Source organism: Chlorocebus sabaeus, chromosome 10 (genome assembly GCF_047675955.1).
Source record: "Chlorocebus sabaeus isolate Y175 chromosome 10, mChlSab1.0.hap1, whole genome shotgun sequence".
In the NCBI taxonomy this organism is placed as follows: domain Eukaryota; kingdom Metazoa; phylum Chordata; class Mammalia; order Primates; family Cercopithecidae; genus Chlorocebus; species Chlorocebus sabaeus.
Window position 1 is genome coordinate 120,064,705 of NC_132913.1, and position 19,314 is coordinate 120,084,018.

The following is a 19,314-nucleotide window of genomic DNA, read 5'->3' on the forward strand; positions in this document are numbered from 1 at the left end:
AGTTTCAGCATCAAACAGTTTGGAGGTACAGAGGGAAAATGCAGAAGTATTTTTACTTATCCCCCTCCAAGGATTGTATCTTGAGGTAGAATATGTTCCTACCTCTGTTCCAGTAGTCTAGTAAATCTGTCTCTTCATCTGAAAGCCTGGATTTGTAGTCCCAGATTCACCACTTACCAGCTGTTTGACTGTAGAAAAGTTACCCAGTCTCTGAGCCATTGTTGCTCAAACCACGTTAGTGGTTAGTACCCTGCTGCCACAGCAGGGTGTGATAAGGGTCAGATCACACTCAGCAATGCTTAAAGATACTTGTGAACATTGCTAACTACTGAGATGTAAACGTAAAGTGGAATTACTATTAGTTTAGGTTGTGACTTTGTGCTTTTGATGGAAAATTAGGGTTTTTCCAATGCAGAGAGTACTGTGCAAATTCAAGGAGTACTGGATTTCCAACACTCCAGGCAGGTAGGTCCTCAGGCATGTTTGCTGGTTGCTGAGAGGTCTCTGCTACTTGAGAAAGTCTTTGCCCAACCTCTTCTCTATCCTTAGGTTTAACTGAGCCTATCCCTCTACGAACCTCTCCCACACTGCCGCCCCATTTCATCTCTATCGTAAACCCTGCAACACCTAGCTCCAGATCCACATCCTGCCTCAGTGGAGCTTTCTGGAACCTTTATACCCCTTCCTCCACTGATTTGCAAATTAGGATGAAACCAAATTTCATCCTAAGAAGACATCTTATGGGTCATCTAGCTCAGGCCTACCCAAATCATTTGGGGGTCTGCAGTAAGAATGGTAATAATGGACTTCCACAGGTATCTTGCTAGGTACTTTTCATATATATATGTTTTTTGAGCCAGGGTCTCACTGTGTCACCCTGGCTGGAGTGCAGTGGTGTGATCACAGCTCACTACCCACTCAACCTCCTGGGCACCAGCAATCCTACCATCTCAGCCTCCAGAGTAGCTGGGACTACAAGCATGTGCCACCCTGCCTGGCTAATTTTTTTGTATTTTTTGTAGAGACAGGGTTTCACCATGTTGCCCAGGCTGATGTCCAATTCCTGGACTCTAGAGATCCACCCACCTTGGCCTCCCAAAGTGCTGAGATTACAGGCGGGAGCCACCACCCCCAGCCTCATATGTTATTTCTACTCTTAACAATTCTGTGAAGGGGATCTTGTTATCTCCTTTTACAGATAAGGAAAATGAGACTCTGAGATTAAGTAATGCCCAAGACAACAGGAAAGGAAGGGCTGTCCCAGGTTTGTTGTGTAACCTTGGTTCAAGCACCTTGTGAGAAAAATTAAACTTGTCCACTTTTTTATCTTAGCTCTTCTATGATTGAATAACCTGGGTCATTTTAATCACTTTGAATTATTAACTTATGTTGAACCAGAATCTTTTAACATCTACCCTCTAGCATTGCAGGAAAAAGAAAAACAAGCTTTCTTTCATTTGAAATTAGCAATTGAAAACAGCACTCCTGCCCCTAGTTTTATTTTTTTATGTTGTTTTTCATTCAGAAATTCTGCAGTTTTTAGGCCATTGCTGCATATTAGGAGTCTTTATCACATTGCTCTCTTTACTAATCTGCACTCTTTACCATATTGCTCTTAAGGACATGTTCCAGTTTGCCAGAATTCTTCCAGAAATCCAGTGGCTGGAGCTGAGTAGAGTAGTATATAATCTAATGGGCTCATATTAAAGATTAGCTCTAATCTCCGTTACTGTATGGACTCAACTTCTCTGAATGAAACCTTTGATTATAATTGCTTTTGTGGAGAGGGGGTAGACCTATCAAGTCCTTAGATCGCATTGCCAGTGATCCTATTGATATGTAAAACCCTAAGATGCTTTCACAAAAACTGCAGTCCTGACGTAGTTAAACATGGTTTTCATATCGAGACCACTGTACTTGATTTTGTCTGTATTCTACATCATTTGCTTTTTATTCTGTATCGTCAACTTTGGGCCCATTCCTAACTATTGTCTAAACCACTTATTTGGCACTCATTGCTTTGATTCTATAGACCCATTCATTAAATGGAAATTTGTTTTATGCCACTGTCTGATGGTGGGGGTATAAAGATGAATTGAACCAAGGTCTTGCCCACAAGGAATTGGTCTAGTTCAGAGGGTGAGGAAATACCTGGGCAGAAGCTTAGCAAGCTAACTAAAGTTCCTGTCAGTCTGGACAGCCTCAGAGTTGCTACCTGACTGCCCGAGTTTACAGAGCACTGATTTTTCAGGCTGAGTGGTATCTTGACTCAAATCCAGCTTGAAGCTGGGAAGAGTAGCTTATAAGATTTGCCTTAAATGTAGGCTTAGAGGGCAGAGTAGTTGGTTAGTTCCACCCTCAGGTAATAAAAGCACTAGATGTAGGTCCATTAGGGTTCCCATTTACTGTCTTAGAAAGGAATCCGAAGTGGTCCAGGGATCACAGGAACATTGTTTCTTCTCTGACAATTATTTTTGTTAGTTTTTTTTCTGTTTCCTGGTAGTGATCAGCAGCAAAACCACTAAAAAGAAAGGAAGGTATATGTTTTTCTTGGGACTAGCAAAAACAAGATGCTGGGATGACTATACCCCTCTTCAACCAAGATCTAAACGCAAGGGACCCCAGAGGCTATAGTAGGAGTTGGAAGCTAAGAAGAGAGGAATAGGGTTTACATCCCAGGGGTGTGCCCTAAAGAAGAGAGTTGAGAGCTGTCCTGGCCTAAGCAGAAGAACCCTTGAGATGTTCTTGACCAGGAGACAGAACTGGCCATGAGAGTATAGCTGGAACAAGTGCAAACATTTATATGGGGAAGTTCAGAAGAGGAGAGCCCAACTTAGCCTAGGTTGGGAGAGGTTAGGAAATGTTTCCAAGAGAAAGTGGCCCTCAATCTGAGTACTGTAGGACAAGTTAACTAGGCAAAGAAGGACTTCTTGAGGAGAGACCACATGATGAGCACAGCAGAAGGATAAAATTGGGGCATCAAAATTAGGATGATACAACTGGAGTGAAAAGAGTTCGTTGGGACCAGGAAGGAGATGATATTGGGACATGTGAGCAGAGCAGGGGCCTTTGCACCATGCTGAGGCGTAGATATATATCTGTGAACCTCTTCTCCTCAGCTAGGTCCTTGGGGACAAGCACTCTGGTAGCTCATACACACCACAGATGCTTGGTAGATGTTGGTAATTTTTAATCCATAGATCTTGTGTGCTAGACAGGCTCCTTTTGAAAAGGAAACCAAATGTTTAATAAAGGGGAAGGGAATATCATAAGCGCAGATGATGGTCTCCTGAAAGTCCAGGGAGGCTGAATAAAAGCCAGAGAGATGGTAGCACCAGCAACAAAATGAAAGTCCCCTGCATTTTCTCTGCTCATCTGCTCCATTCTCTTATCTCCTACTGGCTTTCTCTGCTTTTGCTCATTGTCTTAATTCTTTCAGGGCTTTTCTTGCATGGGGCGCATATGGCTGCCGCAACTCCTAAGTCTATGATCTTTCTCCTCCTAGATAAATGCTGAGGGAGGAATCTGCTTATATATTTGAGCAAGGCCTTGGGGCATAGGTTATTCCCCAGGCTGGACTGCCCTTTGGTCAGGTGCCCTTCCTAGTTGTGTCTTGACCAGGGTAGGGATGGGAAGGTTCATGGCACAGGGCATAACCTCCTGAGATTATCCTACAGCTAGGCCTGTGAAGTGGGCAGAGCAGGGACCCCAACATGTGACTAGTGCATTCATTCTAATATTTATTGGGTGCTTTTAATGTATCAGGCACTGGGGATTCATGGGCCAAAAAAAAAAAAAAAAAAACCACAAAGTACCCTGCAACATGTTTATGTATCTGCATAGGATAGTATCTGAATTATAATTGAAGCATTTCTTGTACCATTCTTGAGAACTGCCTAATATCATTTGACCACATATATAGTTATTGGGGCAAGAAAGATGATTGGAGAGATCTCTGATGAGTTAGTGGTCCAACCCTAGAATAAATGGTTTTCTTATTGTCTTTGCAAACTCACCTTCCATTTATCTTTTTGTCTGGATCCATTGATTTTTAGGTGTACCTGAAAACCTTGGGGTAGTTTCGCTGCTCATGAAAGGGAGGGTAATCCCTAAAGTATGTGCTTATGAAGCAAGAACACATTTATTCTTTCAGTCATTTATTTTTCCTTTTGGTTTACTATTTATGCAGCATCTTCTAGTGCTACATGTTAAGGCAACATCTAGCCGTGGGTGCAGGAGATACCAAGATGAAATAAGACACTGCTCTAAGGGAACTCTCTCTCTAGTAGGAAAAACAGACATGGGAGGAATGGTGTGGCAGACTGAAGGGGTGGTGTTTGCAAATGGCACCAATACGGGAATATAGATTGCTAGAGGTGGAGGATCCTGGCTGGCAGGAGTCAGATTCTAGAGGATCTTACATTTTGCTGTACTTTATCTTAGAGGGTAGGCATCAAAAAGCGAGGGACCATTGAAATGTCATATTTGGGAAGTTAAATGTCAGATTTGCACTTAAAAAGATAATGCTGGTGAAAGGGTGGATAGAGAGTGAGAGATTTGTGTCAGGAAGACCACTGAGGAATTTATTATATGATTGAGATGTCAGGCGAAGAGGGCCTAAACTAAAGTAGTGACAGTGCAGAAGTGTAGAAGAGGTGGTAAGGAGAAGTGGCAAAGCAGATAGTACGTTTTTAACCTTCATATGAAATGCCAAAGCATTAGAGACTCTTCTCATTTTTTACTCCATTTTTGGCAGGGAAAACAATCCCTTAAACTGTATACCTTAAACAGTCCCTTTAACTGGTTCTTTTTGTGCCTTTTTAGAAAACTGAAAGACAGTGCTTTCTGGAGTTCACAAGTTAGCTGATGGGCATTTCGTTTTTGTTTAATCCTCCTAATTTGCCTGTCTGCATTATTTTGCCCTTCTCACATCTCAGGGCCTGAATTTGAGTGACTTTGGGTTGGTTACATGTAGTTCATATGACTTGGTGGCTTTGTTAGGTAAGCAAGAATTGACTTCATCACAGAATTGTATTATGTTGCCTTTCCATTCAGTTTGAAAGATGATGACAGTGGGGACCATGATCAGAATGAAGAAAACAGCACACAGAAAGATGGTGAGAAGGAAAAAACGGAACGAGACAAGAATCAGAGCAGTAGCAAGAGAAAGGTGAGTTTTGTGCCGCACAGTTGTAGTTGCCTTTGAACTTGAGACTTTATTGTCTTGTGGAATCTGTTTATCTGGAAGATACCAGATTAACTTGATGGCATCCTGTGTTGGAATATCTGACTTTGTTCTCAGAAAAACATTGTGCAATCATTGATGTTCATTTTGGGACCTAGAACTTTTCTCTTGCCACAAAATCTTGAGTTGCTGCCTTGCTTTCAGCATTCTCCTAGCCTGAGATGGAGGAGATTAGCCCTGGAGCTTAACAAGGCTGTTAGCTACTTCTTAGGCCACTGCTGAGTGTTTCAAATGCTACACATCCTTTTAAATTTTATACAGTTTAGTCAACAATAGTCTAAGGTGAAAGTGACTTGGAAAAGGGAAAACTTAGGGAATGAGAGAGAGAGAGATCAGTTTTTTCCTTGAAATGTCAAAACAGGCTGGGTGCAGTGGCTCATGCCTGTAATTCCAGCACTTTGAAAGGCCAAGGTGGGCAGACCCCGAGGTCAAGAGATCGGGACCATCCTGGCCAACATGGTGAAATCCCATCTCTACTAAAAATACAAAAATTAGCTGGGTGCTGTGGCGTATGCCTGTATTCCCAGCTACTGGGGAGGCTGAGGCAGGAGAATCGCTTGAACCCGGGAGGCGGAGGCTGCGGTGAGCCAAGATCATACCACTGCACTCCAGCCTGGCAACAGACTCCATTTCAAAAAAAAAAAAAAGAAGAAATATCAAAGCAATCACTAATTCATTTATTCTGCAATATTGAGTAGCCCTCCAAGGGCAAGCCACTTTATGCTAGATGCTAAGAGGACACAAAGGGGAATGAGACTGTGGAAGGGGCTTACATTTAATAGTACCAATAATAACAATACTGACATCTGCTGTGCACGTACTCTCTGCCAGTTGCTCAGCATTGTATATCCACTAATTCATTTGATCCTCTCGGCAGTATTATGAGATAGTTGTTATTATTTTTCTCATTTTGCAGGTAAGAAGATGAGGCATGAACAGGTTAAGTAACTTGACAGTGATGAATCTCATAGAGAAAGCAGTGCTTGGACTGGGCATAGGCTGAGATAAGATACAAACGTGAATACCTGTTATTATATGAGGCAGAAAGTTACAAAGGCCATAAGAACACAGTGTTAGAGGAATTTGGAATCGGTTAACCACTGAGGAAATGTACTGTGTAAGCAGAATCTTGGGCACATTGCAGGTAGTTGAGGTTGTATATCCTTTTTTAATTGTGGAGGTGGTAAAGATTGACACTGTAAGATGTTCTCTCAGACTCAGACCATATGACAAATGCCCAGGACTAACACACGTTCTTTACTTCCCAGGCTGTTGTTCCTGGACCAGCAGAGCATCCCCTGCAGTACAACTACACTTTTTGGTACTCCAGGAGAACCCCCGGCCGTCCCACCAGCTCACAGAGCTATGAACAGAATATCAAACAGATTGGCACCTTTGCCTCTGTGAGTTCTTGGTGATTTAATGGAGTGTGCCTTGATAGTTCATTCATGCCTGTATTGATACGATGTTTATTTACCTTCCTAGTAACCTATTTAAGATTCTGGTTTTCTTAATTGACTGACCTGAGCCTCCGGAGTCAGATTTGTTCATTTTTAGGTTTCTCACTAGATATCCATGGTTAGCATGTAGGTATCAACATATAGGAGAATTGTAGAGTTGATCAGAAGGGCATAATACAAAAGAACAGGTTTGGGTTTTTTTTTTTTTTTAATTGAGACAGAGTCTCTTGCTCTGTCGCCCAGGCTGGAGTGCAGTGGTGTAATCCCGGCTCATTGCAACCTCCACTTCCTGGGTTCAAGCAATTTGCTTGCCTCAGCCTCCTGAGTAGCTGAGATTATAGGCATGTGCCACCACAACCAGCTAATTTTTGTATTTTTAGTAGAGACGAGATTCCACCATGTTGGCCAGGCTGGTCTCGAACTCCTGACCTTAGGTGATCTACCCACCTTGGCCTCCCAAAGTGCTGGATTACAGGAGTGACCTGCTGTACCTGGCCCTATTTTTTGTTTTGTTTTGTTTTGTTTGTTTAAGTAGATATTTATGGAGTCCTTACTAAGTTCAAAGTGTCATAAATACAAAGGTTTATAATACATGTTGTCTATCCTCATGAAGTTTAACAGTAAACTGAAAAATTTTGAAAATTTTGTATTTAAGAAGCTCCCATTAGGGTTTTGGCTGTGTTAACGATTATGCATAAAATATCTTTTTACTGTGTTCAGAAAGAAAATGAAATCTCTAATAATTGCTTTTGTGGGTACTGTCAGTCAGAGAGCCCAGACCGTCTCATCTCTCTCCCGGGTGACTTGGTTTGTGTACCCCAAGAATCCATCTGCAACTAACACCACTCTAGTTGAACAAAGGTTATTATGTACCCAGTGTGTGCTGTACATTCAATCTCTGGGCAGAGTCAAATGTGGGGTTTGTCATTTTCTTGAGATTGGTAAAGTATTAGTCCGTTTAAAATGCAGAAACTGGAAAAGAATACTCCAGTAGGAAATACTACAACAAACTGCTAAGGAGGAAGGACGTATAACACATACTTTATTTGTGTCATTTCCTTCCATCATTTCGATAGCCCTATGAGGTCAGTGATATTATCCATATTTTACAAATGAGGAAAGGAAAACTTGGGTTAAGTATCTGATCTAAAGTCTCAAGTTACGGTGGGGCACGGTGGCTCATGCCTGTAATTCCACCACTTTGGGAGGCTGAGGTAGGAAGATTGTTTGAGCCCAGGAGTTTGAGACCAGCCTAGGTAACGTGGCAAGACCCTGCCTCTACAAAAAAATGTAAAATTAGCTGACTTGGAGAAAAGGGGAACACTAAAAAAAAAAAAAAAAAAAAAAATCCTGGCCATGTTGGTGTGCACCTGTGGCCCCAACTACTCAGGAGGCTGAGGCAGGAAGATCACTTGAACCCAGGAGGTTAAGACTACAGTGAGCCATGTTTGTGCCACTGCACTCTAGCCTGGTCAACAGAGATAGACCCTGTCTTAAAATTTTTTTTTAATTCTCAAGTCAGTCATAATTCACTGGATTAAATGGGGGAGCCAGTGTAATTGAAGCTCAGGTACAGAAGTTTCCAGATAGCTGAACACATGGAGGTACCTGGAGGGTGGTGCACCTAGAGGGGACATAGAAGCTCCCTGAACCTTCCTCCATACCATCCCTCATACCTTGCCCTACACATCTCTTCATCTGTGTCCTTTGTTTATAATAAACCGGTAACGTAAGGTACCAAGACAATAACTGGAGAAAGAATCGTCTTTTCAACAAACAGTGCTGAGACAACTGGATTTCCAGGTGCAGAAGAATGAATTTGCATTCCTTCCTGATACCATGTACAAAAAGTAACTAAAAATGGATCATAGACCTAAATGTAAGAGCTAAAATTATAAAATTCTTAGAAGAAAAATGTTAGTACATCTTAATGAACTTAGGTTAGGCAAAGCCTTCTTAAATAACACACTAAATGCATAAGCAGCAAAAGATTAAATACTTGGCTGGGCGTGGTGGCTCACACCTGTAATCCTAGTACTTTGGGAGGCTGAGGCAGGAGGATCACTTGAGCTCGAGAGTTTGAGACCAGCCTGGGCAACATAGTGAGACCCTATCTCTATAGGATTTCGTCAAAATTCAAAACTTTTCTGCTTCAAAGGACACTATCAAGAAAGTGAAAAGATAGCCTACAAAATGGGAGAAAATATTGCAAATCATATCTAATACTTGTATCTAGAATACTCTTACAACTCAATTATAATCTGCTTAATATGAAATCGACATCATTACTATGCCGAGCTGATAAAATTTCAGCCTAAAGCAAAGATCTTGTTTAGTTCACCAGTGCTATCTTAGAATCGGCTAACTTAGAAGAGGTTTTTGAAATAATATAACTAGCTCGTGTACTGGTTCATATTTGATTCAAGAAATGCTTGTTGAATGAATTCAAGGCCCTAGTAGGCTTCTAAAAGGAATGAAGGCACAGATCCTGTCCTTGGGGAAATAAGATGTGCCCAGGAATTTCTAATACAGGATAGACAATAAGTGGGAAAGGCATGTAGAGTGCTCTTGGAGTTTGGAGGAAAGAAGGAATTGATTCCAGTTTGGGGAATACTGCCATTGAAGAGATGGGTTTAAGATCGATTTTAAAGAACTTGGCCACACCTGGTGGCTCATTCCTGTAATCCCAGTACTTTGGGAGGCCAAGGTGGGAGGATTGCTTGAAGCCAGGAGTTCAAAATCAGCCTGGGCAACATAGTGAGATCTTATCTGAAAAAAAAAAAAAAATTGGAGTAATTATGCATACTTCTTGCATTTTTATTTCCCTCTTGTGGGAAAAAAAAGCATATAAGAATTTACCCAAATTGTACAAGGAGAGTTTTTCTTTTCTTTCAGCGTATATGTTAAGGAATGATTTATCATCAGGACTATCTCGGGTTAAGGCTTCTTCAGTGCTCACTGGATGTGTGACAGTATTTAAAGTCTGTCATTTTGACTTCGTAGGTCTGAACCTGAAAAATAGAAATAAAGTCTATTATGTAATTCAGGTCATTAGGAAATGGCTCACAATGTTAAATTCATCACAGATAAATAATTACATTATTAATCCTTTTATCGAATTCAAAGCAGTGTTTCCCAGTGATTCTTAGCCTAATCATTAACAACATTCAAAAGTTCTTAAAGTCAGGGTGACTAGGAAGGCATCATCTTGAAATGGAAAGAGCACTGGACTTGGTAATCAGAGCTCACTTATTCTGATGCTTGACTCTCAGCTAGAGCAACTCAGTCCTGAAACTTTTCTCAACTATAAAACAAGTTGTTGAGATGATTTCTGAAGTCCTTGCTGCACCTCATATTCTGAGTCTGTGAACACTTATTTTTTTGGTTTCAGTTAGAACTGTCAAATCTTTTAAAGTTTAATAATATTTCTCAGGCCAGGCACAGTAGCTAATGCCTGTAGTCCAGCACTCTGGGAGGCCAAGGAGGGAGGATCAATCTAGGACTTCAAGACTAGCCTGGGCAACAGGGTTAGACTTAATCTCTACAAAAAATAAAAATAAAAAAATAGCTGGACATGGTGGTGCCCACTTGTGGTCCCAGCTACTCAGGAGGCTGAGCCAGGAGTATTGCTTGAGCCTGGGAGGTCGAGGCCGCAGTGAGCCGTGATCACACTGCTGCACACCAGCCTGGGTAATAGCAAGACCCCATCTCAAATGATGAATGAATGAATGAATGAATGAATGAATGATGGTCTCGAGCTGTTTAACTTCACCTCTTTGCATATAAGATTGTGTAGTGGAGCTAGGCGTGTTGGCTAACGCCTGTAATCCCAACACTTTGGGAAGCCAAGGCAGGTGGATCACCTGAGGTCAGGAGTTCGAGACCAGCCTGGCCAACATGGTGAAACCCCGTCTACTAAAAATACAAAAATTAGCCAGGCGTGGTAGCATGTGCCTGTAGTCCCAGCTACTTGGGAGGCTGAGGCAGGAGAATTGCTTGAACCCAGAAAATGGAGGTTGCAGTGAGCTGAGGCAAGGCTGCACCATTGCACTCCAGCCTGGGCAAAAAGAGTGAAACTCCGTCTCAAAAAAACAAAACAAAAACAAAAAAAAGAAGATTGTGCAGTGTAGTTGTAAGATTGGAGGAGACCAAACTATTAAAGTGATTATTGACTGGGGAACTGGAGATGGTTGCCATACTTTCTCCTCACCAAGCGCCTTTCAGTTCCTTATTCACAATGAGCCACTTGCGGGTGTACTTGGTTCTCTTCAACTATGTTAGGGTGGATAAAGGTTTAGATTATTGCCGATTGTATTCATATGACCATTTACTATTCCAAGTCACTATATGCAGCTAAGCTTAGCAGTTGCTGAATATGAAGCACTGCCTTGAAGCCCTATAGATGGCGTTAGTTCCTGACTTCTTTTTAACATGTAAGATGCATCACATGTTCTTGTGCCAGAGAGGAACTAAAGGGGCAGCCATTTCACCTAGTGTAAGGTTGATTTCTCCTTAGGTGCTCCTGAAATCTAGAAGTGTGACCTGAATCTTTGTCTACTTATTACCCATTGTCAGCTCCATAGTTGTGGTATCTTGCTGTATGTTGATTTTTAGAGCCTGCTCAGCAAGTTGGCAAATACCAGCTATTTCTCATCAGAGTGTTCATGTTTTTTCTTTCCTCCTAAAGTGTGCCTCTTCACTGGCCAGTACTTACTAGGTATCCTCTGTGAATAAGGAAATAATCTGTCCTATCAAGACACTAATGAGCCTGTAGTCCCAGCTACTTGGGAGGCTGAGATAGGAGGATCCTTTGACACCAGGAGTTAGAAGCTATAATGAGCTATGATCATACTGCTGCACAGACCCTGTCTCTTTTTTTTTTCTTTTTCTTTTTTTTTTAAGGGGGGAGGTGACACTAATGAGAAAAATGGGACTACTGTGATGAATACAAATAAGCATATACTTGATAGAAAAATATAAATCTAGTTTTCTCATGTGATTGTGAAGGAGCAGCAAGGAGAAACATAATTTTTCTAGCTAAGAAGAAGGCCTTAAACCCTAGCTATGAGAAGCTAAGTCCTGTACGATTTTGGATGGGCCTGGACTTTAGCAACAGCACCATGGTGTAGAGTAGTATGTGTGGTACAAGTGGTTGATTCTATCACTTATGCTTAGTAATTAAACAGGTCTAAGAAGTATTTCAGCAAATGCTATATTTGCCAGTTAAACAATCTTTGATCAGTAAGTGATTTGGTTCTAAAAAATGCATTCAGGCTGAGGCTGTGTGGCACTTAATATACCTCAAGGCTAAAGAGTTTCCATTGTGCAAAAACCTGGTCCTCTTACTGCATGTGATGACTGTCCTGCGGCTTGAGTGGGAGAGTGCGTATTAACATGGTTTCACCAACTAAAGCTCCTGGCTCAGGCTTGCATTTCTCACCAAAGATTTTATTCTTGTATTGCTAATGTTACATTTTTTCTTTCGTGAAACTACATGATACACTTTTCTTCTAATATGTCTTCCCTCACAGTGCCACACATGAAAATGAGTCCTCTGAAAAGGACAGCCTGTAGTATAGTGTCTTCCATGCTTATGTTCTTAACTAAATCTCAACTTCGGGATGCATTCAAAGAAAAATACAAGACACATCTTTTTTACTGTGGGGTCTTCTCTCTGCAGGTGGAGCAATTCTGGAGGTTTTATAGCCACATGGTACGTCCCGGGGACCTGACAGGCCACAGTGACTTCCATCTCTTCAAAGAAGGAATTAAACCCATGTGGGAGGTAAGGACTAATGGTCTCTGACTGCTTTTTTGAGCAAATTTGGGTTTTTTTGTTTTGTCTCTTAGCCTACCAAGGTTAAAAGTATTTTAAAGTCTTCTCTCAAAACTGCATCACTCTCCAGTATATCCTTGGAACCTGAGCCTCTAGAGAAATGCACTGATGCCATTTTTTTGTCTGTGTGGGTTGGTGCTGGGTGTTTTTTAAAGACTGTTTTATGACTAAAATGGTATTAGAACATATAAAGGATTTTTGTTTTCAGTTACCTTTATCCCTATAGAACTTGTTTGTGTATGTGTGTAATATTTTTACATAGTACACATATGATTAAAGTGGGTAGGAAAATAAGCTTAAAGGCAGTAACTGAAGACCTAGAACTGTTTGCAGAGCCAGTATTCGACTGCGCCCTGGTGTAATGCATCTTCTATTCTGATGCCATGGCATTTTTTGAGTAGACACATGTGGTCACATCCACGCCACCCAACTTACACAGCTCCTCATTGCTCACATGATCTTGCATCTCATTTACCTTTCAAGCCTCATCTCCCATTATCTCTAAATCTTCCCTTCCTTGCAGGTGGACCCTCCTGTCAGTTTTTGCGCAGACGTGTTCTTTCCAGTGCCCGCAGTGCCCTTCACCTGCTTTTCCTGACTCACTCCTGTTGCCCTTAAGACCCACTTCTTGGCAGGCCTTGGTGGCTCATGCCTGTAATCCCAGTACTTTGGGAGGTCGAGGTGGACAGATTACCTGAGGTCAGGAGTTTGAGACCAGCCTGGCCAACATGGTGAAACCCCGTCTCTACTAAAAATATAAAAATTAGCCAGGTGTGGTGGCAGGCATCTGTAATCCCAGCTACTCGGGAGACTGAGACAGGAGAATCACTTGAACCCAGGAGGTGGAGGTTGCACTGAGCCGAGATTGCACCACTGCACTTCAGCCTGGGTGACACAGCGAGACTCCATCTCAAAAAAAAAAAAAAAGACCCACTTCTTGACTGTTCCCAGCTGTCTTGTTCTTCCTTAACATAGTGTGTATATCTGTTAACAGCAGCACTTATAATTACAGTAGCATTGCTGTAATTAATATCCTTGTCTGTCTCTTCTACTAGACTGGATCTAAGTAGCGACTGGGGCTTCGGCCAGGCACAGTGGCTCACTCATGTAATCCCAGCACTTTGGGAGGCCGAGGCGGGCAGATCACGAGGTCAGGAGTTCGAGACTACCCTGCCCAATATGGTGAAACCCTGTCTCTACTAAAAATACAACAATTAGCAGGGTATGGTGGCATGCGCCTGTAGTCCCAGCTACTCAGAAGACAGAGACTAGAGAATCACTTGAACCCGAGAGGCAGAAGTTGCAGTGAGCCGATATCATGCCACTGCACTCCAGACTGGGTGACAGAGGGAGACTCCGTCTCAAAAAAAAAAAAAAAAAAAAAAAACTAGATTGGGGCTTCATGTCTGTGTACTTGGTATGTAGTTACACTCAGTACTTTTTTTTTTGAGACAAAGTCTTGCTCTGTTGCCCAGGCTGGAGTGCAGTGGTGCCATCTCAGCTCACTGCAAGCTCTGCCTCCAAAGTTTATGCCATTCTCCCGCCTCAGCCTCCCGAGTACCTGGGACTACAGGCACCCGCCACCACGCCCGGCTGATTTTGTTTCTGTATTTTTAGTAGAGATGCGATTTCACCATGTCAGCCTGGATAGTCTAGATCTCCTGACCTCGTGATTCACCCGCCTCGGCCTCCCAAAGTGCTGGTATTACAGGCGTGAGCCACCACGCCCAGCAGACACTCAGTACTTTTAGCAAGTGAAGGGATGATCCGTGCTTGAAATATGACATCATTTCATTTTGATTCCTAAAGTATTTCCAGTAAAGGAGATTATTTTTAAAAGGTCTGTTAAGCCATTTTAATATATGACTTATGCCAAGGATCCCAGCCATGTTTTTCTTTTTTTCCCCATTTCTTCTCTCCGTAGTCCTACCATCAGTTTTTCTATAGAGTTGGATAATTGGAAAATGATATGACTTCTTAGTGTTTAAGAGATTATTGGCTTTTTACTGCCTTCATACAAAAAAAAGCCTGTGAAACCGCATTTTAACTTCAGTGCTCTCTGTCTTTTTACAGGATGATGCAAATAAAAATGGCGGCAAGTGGATCATTCGGCTGCGGAAGGGCTTGGCCTCCCGCTGCTGGGAGAATCTCATTTTGGCCATGCTGGGGGAACAGTTCATGGTTGGGGAGGAGATCTGTGGGGCTGTGGTGTCTGTCCGCTTTCAGGTAAGCCACCCATGGGCCAGTGTGGTTTGTTGTGTTGCCTTTGCTCTCCTCGCTGCCTCTGATTTGCTTTGATGATTCCTTCTGTTCCTCTGATAGGAGGACATTATTTCAATATGGAATAAGACTGCCAGTGACCAAGCAACCACAGCCCGAATCCGGGACACACTTCGGCGAGTGCTTAACCTACCTCCCAACACCATTATGGAATACAAAACTCACACCGACAGCATCAAGTACGTGTTGGGGGGTTATGGGAGGATGTGTCCCTAAGCTTAGCAGAAGTAGATCTGTAGTTGGGCCCAGAGGAATATGACCGGACAGGAGACTTACTTGTGGAGAAGGGACAGACCAGGCCTTCCCTCCAGGGCTTCTGGCTACTTGCTGCAGTTCTTTGTCAGCGAGGCTCCCTGCCACCTATACTGCCAGGTGCTTTGTAGCAGAGAGAGCCTGTCTGCAGAAACCCAGTTGCACTGCCTGGGCTTGCTTAATTTCTACAGGCTGTCCTGTCTTTCATATTCTAACCACTATCTTAAAATGAAAGACAAGTGCTTTTCTTTTTCTTGCTGTTTTTTAAGATAATTTCACCCTGCCCACCCTCACCTCACTTCTGCATGTCTTTTTAACTTGTTAGCTTCAGTCTGTTTTCTTTGTCCTGGGATACTGACTACTTATCAGGAATGACTCCATTTCCTTGTGTATAGAGCTGACTCATAGAAGAAGGGGGATAGTGTGTGTGTGAGAGAGCAGAATCAAAGGGAGGCATGAAGGCCACAGGGAAGATAAGCTTTGCAGTCTCCCTAGGAATCAGGGAAATAGAGCTTTCTGTCTACAGTGAGAATCACTTGTTAGGCTTGCTTCTTCAGTGATTGAGTGTCAGAACTAAGCTCAGGCTATTGTGAAAAAGTGTGGGGAGTGGCTGTCAGATTGTCTCAAAGCTGGAGGGAGAGCTAGCCAGCTAAGAGTTAGGACTCTTAGGTTTAGTTCTGTCCTTTGGCCCCGTACCAATATGTGCCTTTGACAAGCGTCTTTGCAACTTTGCTTCAGTTTCTCCATCTGTAAAGTGGGAGACAGTACTTTATCTAACAAGGCTATTGTGAGGCTGATTTAATCTTTAACCGAGGGTCCTCAGATGGAGAATGCTCTTACAGGGCCAAGTAGTAGTATTGCTGTCATCATCATCATCATTAGTAAGAGTATCATCATGTTGTTATTATTGAAGACTAGTAGTGAGCCCAGCGATTATGTTCAGCAGACAGACCATTTGGGAATCTCTTTCCCATGCATTCACAGATAATGTTATGAGTGGAGTTGGCTTAAACCAGCTAAGTACCAGTTTTTAAGTGGGAACACTGCTATGGGAGTTGGTCCGTGATCAAACGGCTGGCATGACTCATCATAGTCACCAACAGTTATTAGCCAGCCTTGGCCCTGGTTGCTTGCCTTAGCAGTCCTGTGTTAGCATTGTTTTTCTCTAGGCACATTTTCTTATTCTCTGTTCTGTAATAGAAGTAGTTTCTGACCTCCAGCCTCATTCAGTCCAGGCTGGAGAGATCTATACCTTTTTCTAGGATTCTTGTTTTCAAGGTTTCTAAATATCCCCCACTCCCACTCACCCCCAAAATAAGTTTTCCACCTGGATAAGAGAGGGAAAGAGGTATTTTTCATCAGTTCTCCCCTTCTCTGCTGTTCTCCCTTTCTAATACCATAAGGCAGTTCTTTGTGACTTTTATAGATATATATGTACATGTCTTGACAGAGTTTAGGAGAGCCTGTGGGCTTTTTGCCTTAGTCTGCTAGAAAGACTGGCCTGCTGCTCCCTGCTTTATCCAGAGGTCTGCCTCTGGGACTTCAGCCCTATAGCTGTAGAGACCAGAAAACCAGCCCTCTTTGAGACCCAGATGCTACTTTCCCTTGCGTCCCCCTCTCTTTCCTTTCCCAATGAGCCAACCTTTTGCACTTCCACTAGAATGCCAGGCAGGCTGGGCCCCCAAAGGCTCCTTTTTCAAAACCTCTGGAAGCCGCGGTTGAATGTGCCATGACCCTCTCCCTCTCTGGATGGCACCATCATTGAAGCTGGCGTCATCGGAGTCTCTTGTTCTGTTGGCGTGCTACCTGGAAGATCCTTCTGTCCTGGACAAGAGGAATTGGAAGAGCATTTTATGTTTTAAGAACAGGCTGACACACAGCAGCTACAACAACAGCTGAGATCACTTAATAAATGGTGCTAAACTAGCTTGTCTCATGCTCTTGCTCTTTATGGTGCATCAAAGATGTGGCCTTTCGGACTGACTGTCACCATATTAAGGGATGGCACAGACTTTTCCATGGAGGGCCATCCGGGGAATGCAGCCTCATTTCCATAAGCCCATTGTATAGTGTCATGTGGTATTTTGTTCCAGGACTGCTGAGGCCTGACATAATAAGGTGACATCTAGCTTTCAAAATAAGACCCTATTTTCTGGTACTTAAATTTGAGGTCCCATCTAGTCACGCCGATGACCAGAACAGAGTGATTTCTGATATAGAATTCGGCTTGAAAGTCTGTTCAGGTTGGAAAGGGGGATCCTTGGCCTTTGCTTCGCTGACTTCCATTCGCCTTTACTTCAAAGAAATTTCTTGCTTGGAGGTAAATCCCTGCTTCCGTCTGTGTGGCTGTATGTATATAGCTTCCTTGCTTTGTGCTAATGGGGTTTTCTTGCTGGTGCCAAAGCTGCCCAAGCCACAGCTCTTTTCTAGCCTTCTCCCTTCTGCTTTCCCTTTAGAGCCAGGTCATCTTCCTCTTTGAGTTAGCCCTGCTTGCAAGATCTCAGGGTTATAGCCCTTCCCTTTCTCCTGGGCCCGGTGTTACTGCACATCAGGATCTGGGGTAGGGAAACGTCTTCATCCCGTGTGAGTTTGCTCTGTAGGATATCTGACCGTAGCACATATGGACCCCTTGTGTGCTTTGTGGCTTTGGCTTGTATGTGCTGCAGCTTGGCCTTTAGGCCCCTAACTTGCATGTAGAGTTTCAGCAAGCCTCATGCTACTTTAGGTTTTCTTAGGAGCTACCACCAAAAACATAATAAAGAATCTTTTTTTTTTGCAAACACTGGGTCAGTCGGCCTGAGAGGATCTGTGAAAGTGGCTGTGGATTTAAGGTTGAGTTTTCCAGAGTGGCTGTTCCACTTTGGCAGTGATACCCTGTGCTTGTACCATCCTGACTTACCCCTGATCTCCATATGGCCCAAGATCCTGCATAACACCTATTAGGATTAGCACTGTGGGCTCAATATTCTAGGGGTGTTTGTGTCATTGCATCTTTGTTTATTACCTATCCAAAATTGGTTGAAGTACCTATAAAATGAGAGATTTGCTGGAATATGGAAAGGCCCGTTCTCTACGTTTTTAGTATTTGTCAAAGAATTACCTTCTCTTGCCTTCAAAAAGTGTTACATGTATTAACCTTAATTTCGGCTGTATTGTAACTTTTCCGGGAGGGAGGCTTGATGTCACCTCCCAGAGTCAATGTTGATTAGAAAGCACCAAACTGACCTCGAGACCCTTCTGATCCTTGTCAGTATGAACAAAAGTCAGAAGTACTTCTGCTTTCTTTTATTCCTTGTGGCTCTTCCATGGATATGGCTTTGTTTGAGCCAAGGAACAACAGCTACTGAGACTCAAGAATTCCAAGGAGGCTGGGCGAGGTGGCTCATGCCTGTAATCCTAGCACTTTGGGAGGCTGAGCCGGGCAGATCACGAGGTCAGGAGACCAGCCTGGCCAACATGGTGAAACCCCATCTTTCCCAAAAATATGAAATTAGCCGGGCATAGTGGCCAGCGCCTATAATCTCAGCTACTCGGGGAGGCTGAGGCAGGAGGATTGCTTGAACCCAGGAGGCGAAGGTTGCAAGGAGCCGAGATTGCGCCACTGTACTCCAGCCTGGGCAACAAGAGCAAAACTCCATCTCAAAAAAAAAAAAAAAAAAAAGAATTCCAGGGAAAATGAAGGAAGAAGGAGCCAACATTCATTTTCCTGCGAGTACTCTGAAGATAGGGCTGCTGGTGGTGAGGGGAGTTTTTTAGGAGTGGCTTAGATTTTTCAGTCAGGTGTTCCTGATTCCTGCTTGCTATTTTTGGCCCAGTGTCCAATGTCCTTCTTCAACTGTTGGGTTTTTCCAGCCTTTCCCTAATCACACTGCTTATGGCCTTTTCCTGCTGCTCCCCTCAGTGTGCTACAAGGCAATGCCTGCCACACAGAGCAGGCAGGTGATGAGCTGCTGTGCTGCAGAGGGCTCCTGCTCTTGTTTATAGCTGACAGTTCACCCCTAAGAAGCAGACAACTTGTTAAACTGAGTTTTTGCTCAGGTCATAGCTCCTTTTAATGAGGCCAACTTGTAGTCGAGTTTTCATAGATGTGGGTTCCCCATATTCTCTGCTTTGAGGAGAAATCTCATAATGCAGTGAGAATCATGGGGCTACCAGGATAAAACTGGGCTCAGAACCATATGAAACACCAATGTCTTTTGTGAAGAAACTCCTCTTTGGATTAGTCCCACTGATTCCTTTTG

The 19,314-nt window shown here is 43.1% G+C and overlaps 1 protein-coding gene across 6 annotated transcripts in view; it reads left to right on the forward strand.

Annotated features, from left to right (window-relative positions):
- Window positions 1-19,314, forward strand: part of EIF4E2 (eukaryotic translation initiation factor 4E family member 2) — a 32,281-nt gene that overhangs the window by 765 nt on the left and 12,202 nt on the right. For 2 of the 6 annotated variants that reach the window (XM_007966661.3, XM_038001362.2), the window contains exons 2-7: window positions 5,056-5,170; window positions 6,514-6,648; window positions 12,386-12,490; window positions 14,615-14,767; window positions 14,864-15,000; window positions 16,734-16,999. In XM_007966661.3, coding sequence (XP_007964852.1) covers window positions 5,056-5,170; window positions 6,514-6,648; window positions 12,386-12,490; window positions 14,615-14,767; window positions 14,864-15,000; window positions 16,734-16,806 — 718 coding nt within the window. In that variant the 3' untranslated portion in view covers window positions 16,807-16,999. Of the gene's footprint in view, window positions 1-5,055; window positions 5,171-6,513; window positions 6,649-12,385; window positions 12,491-14,614; window positions 14,768-14,863; window positions 15,001-16,733; window positions 17,000-19,314 lie in introns of those variants that run through there. The other 4 variants (XM_007966662.3, XM_007966663.3, XM_038001364.2 and 1 more) reach the window with 3 other exon arrangements.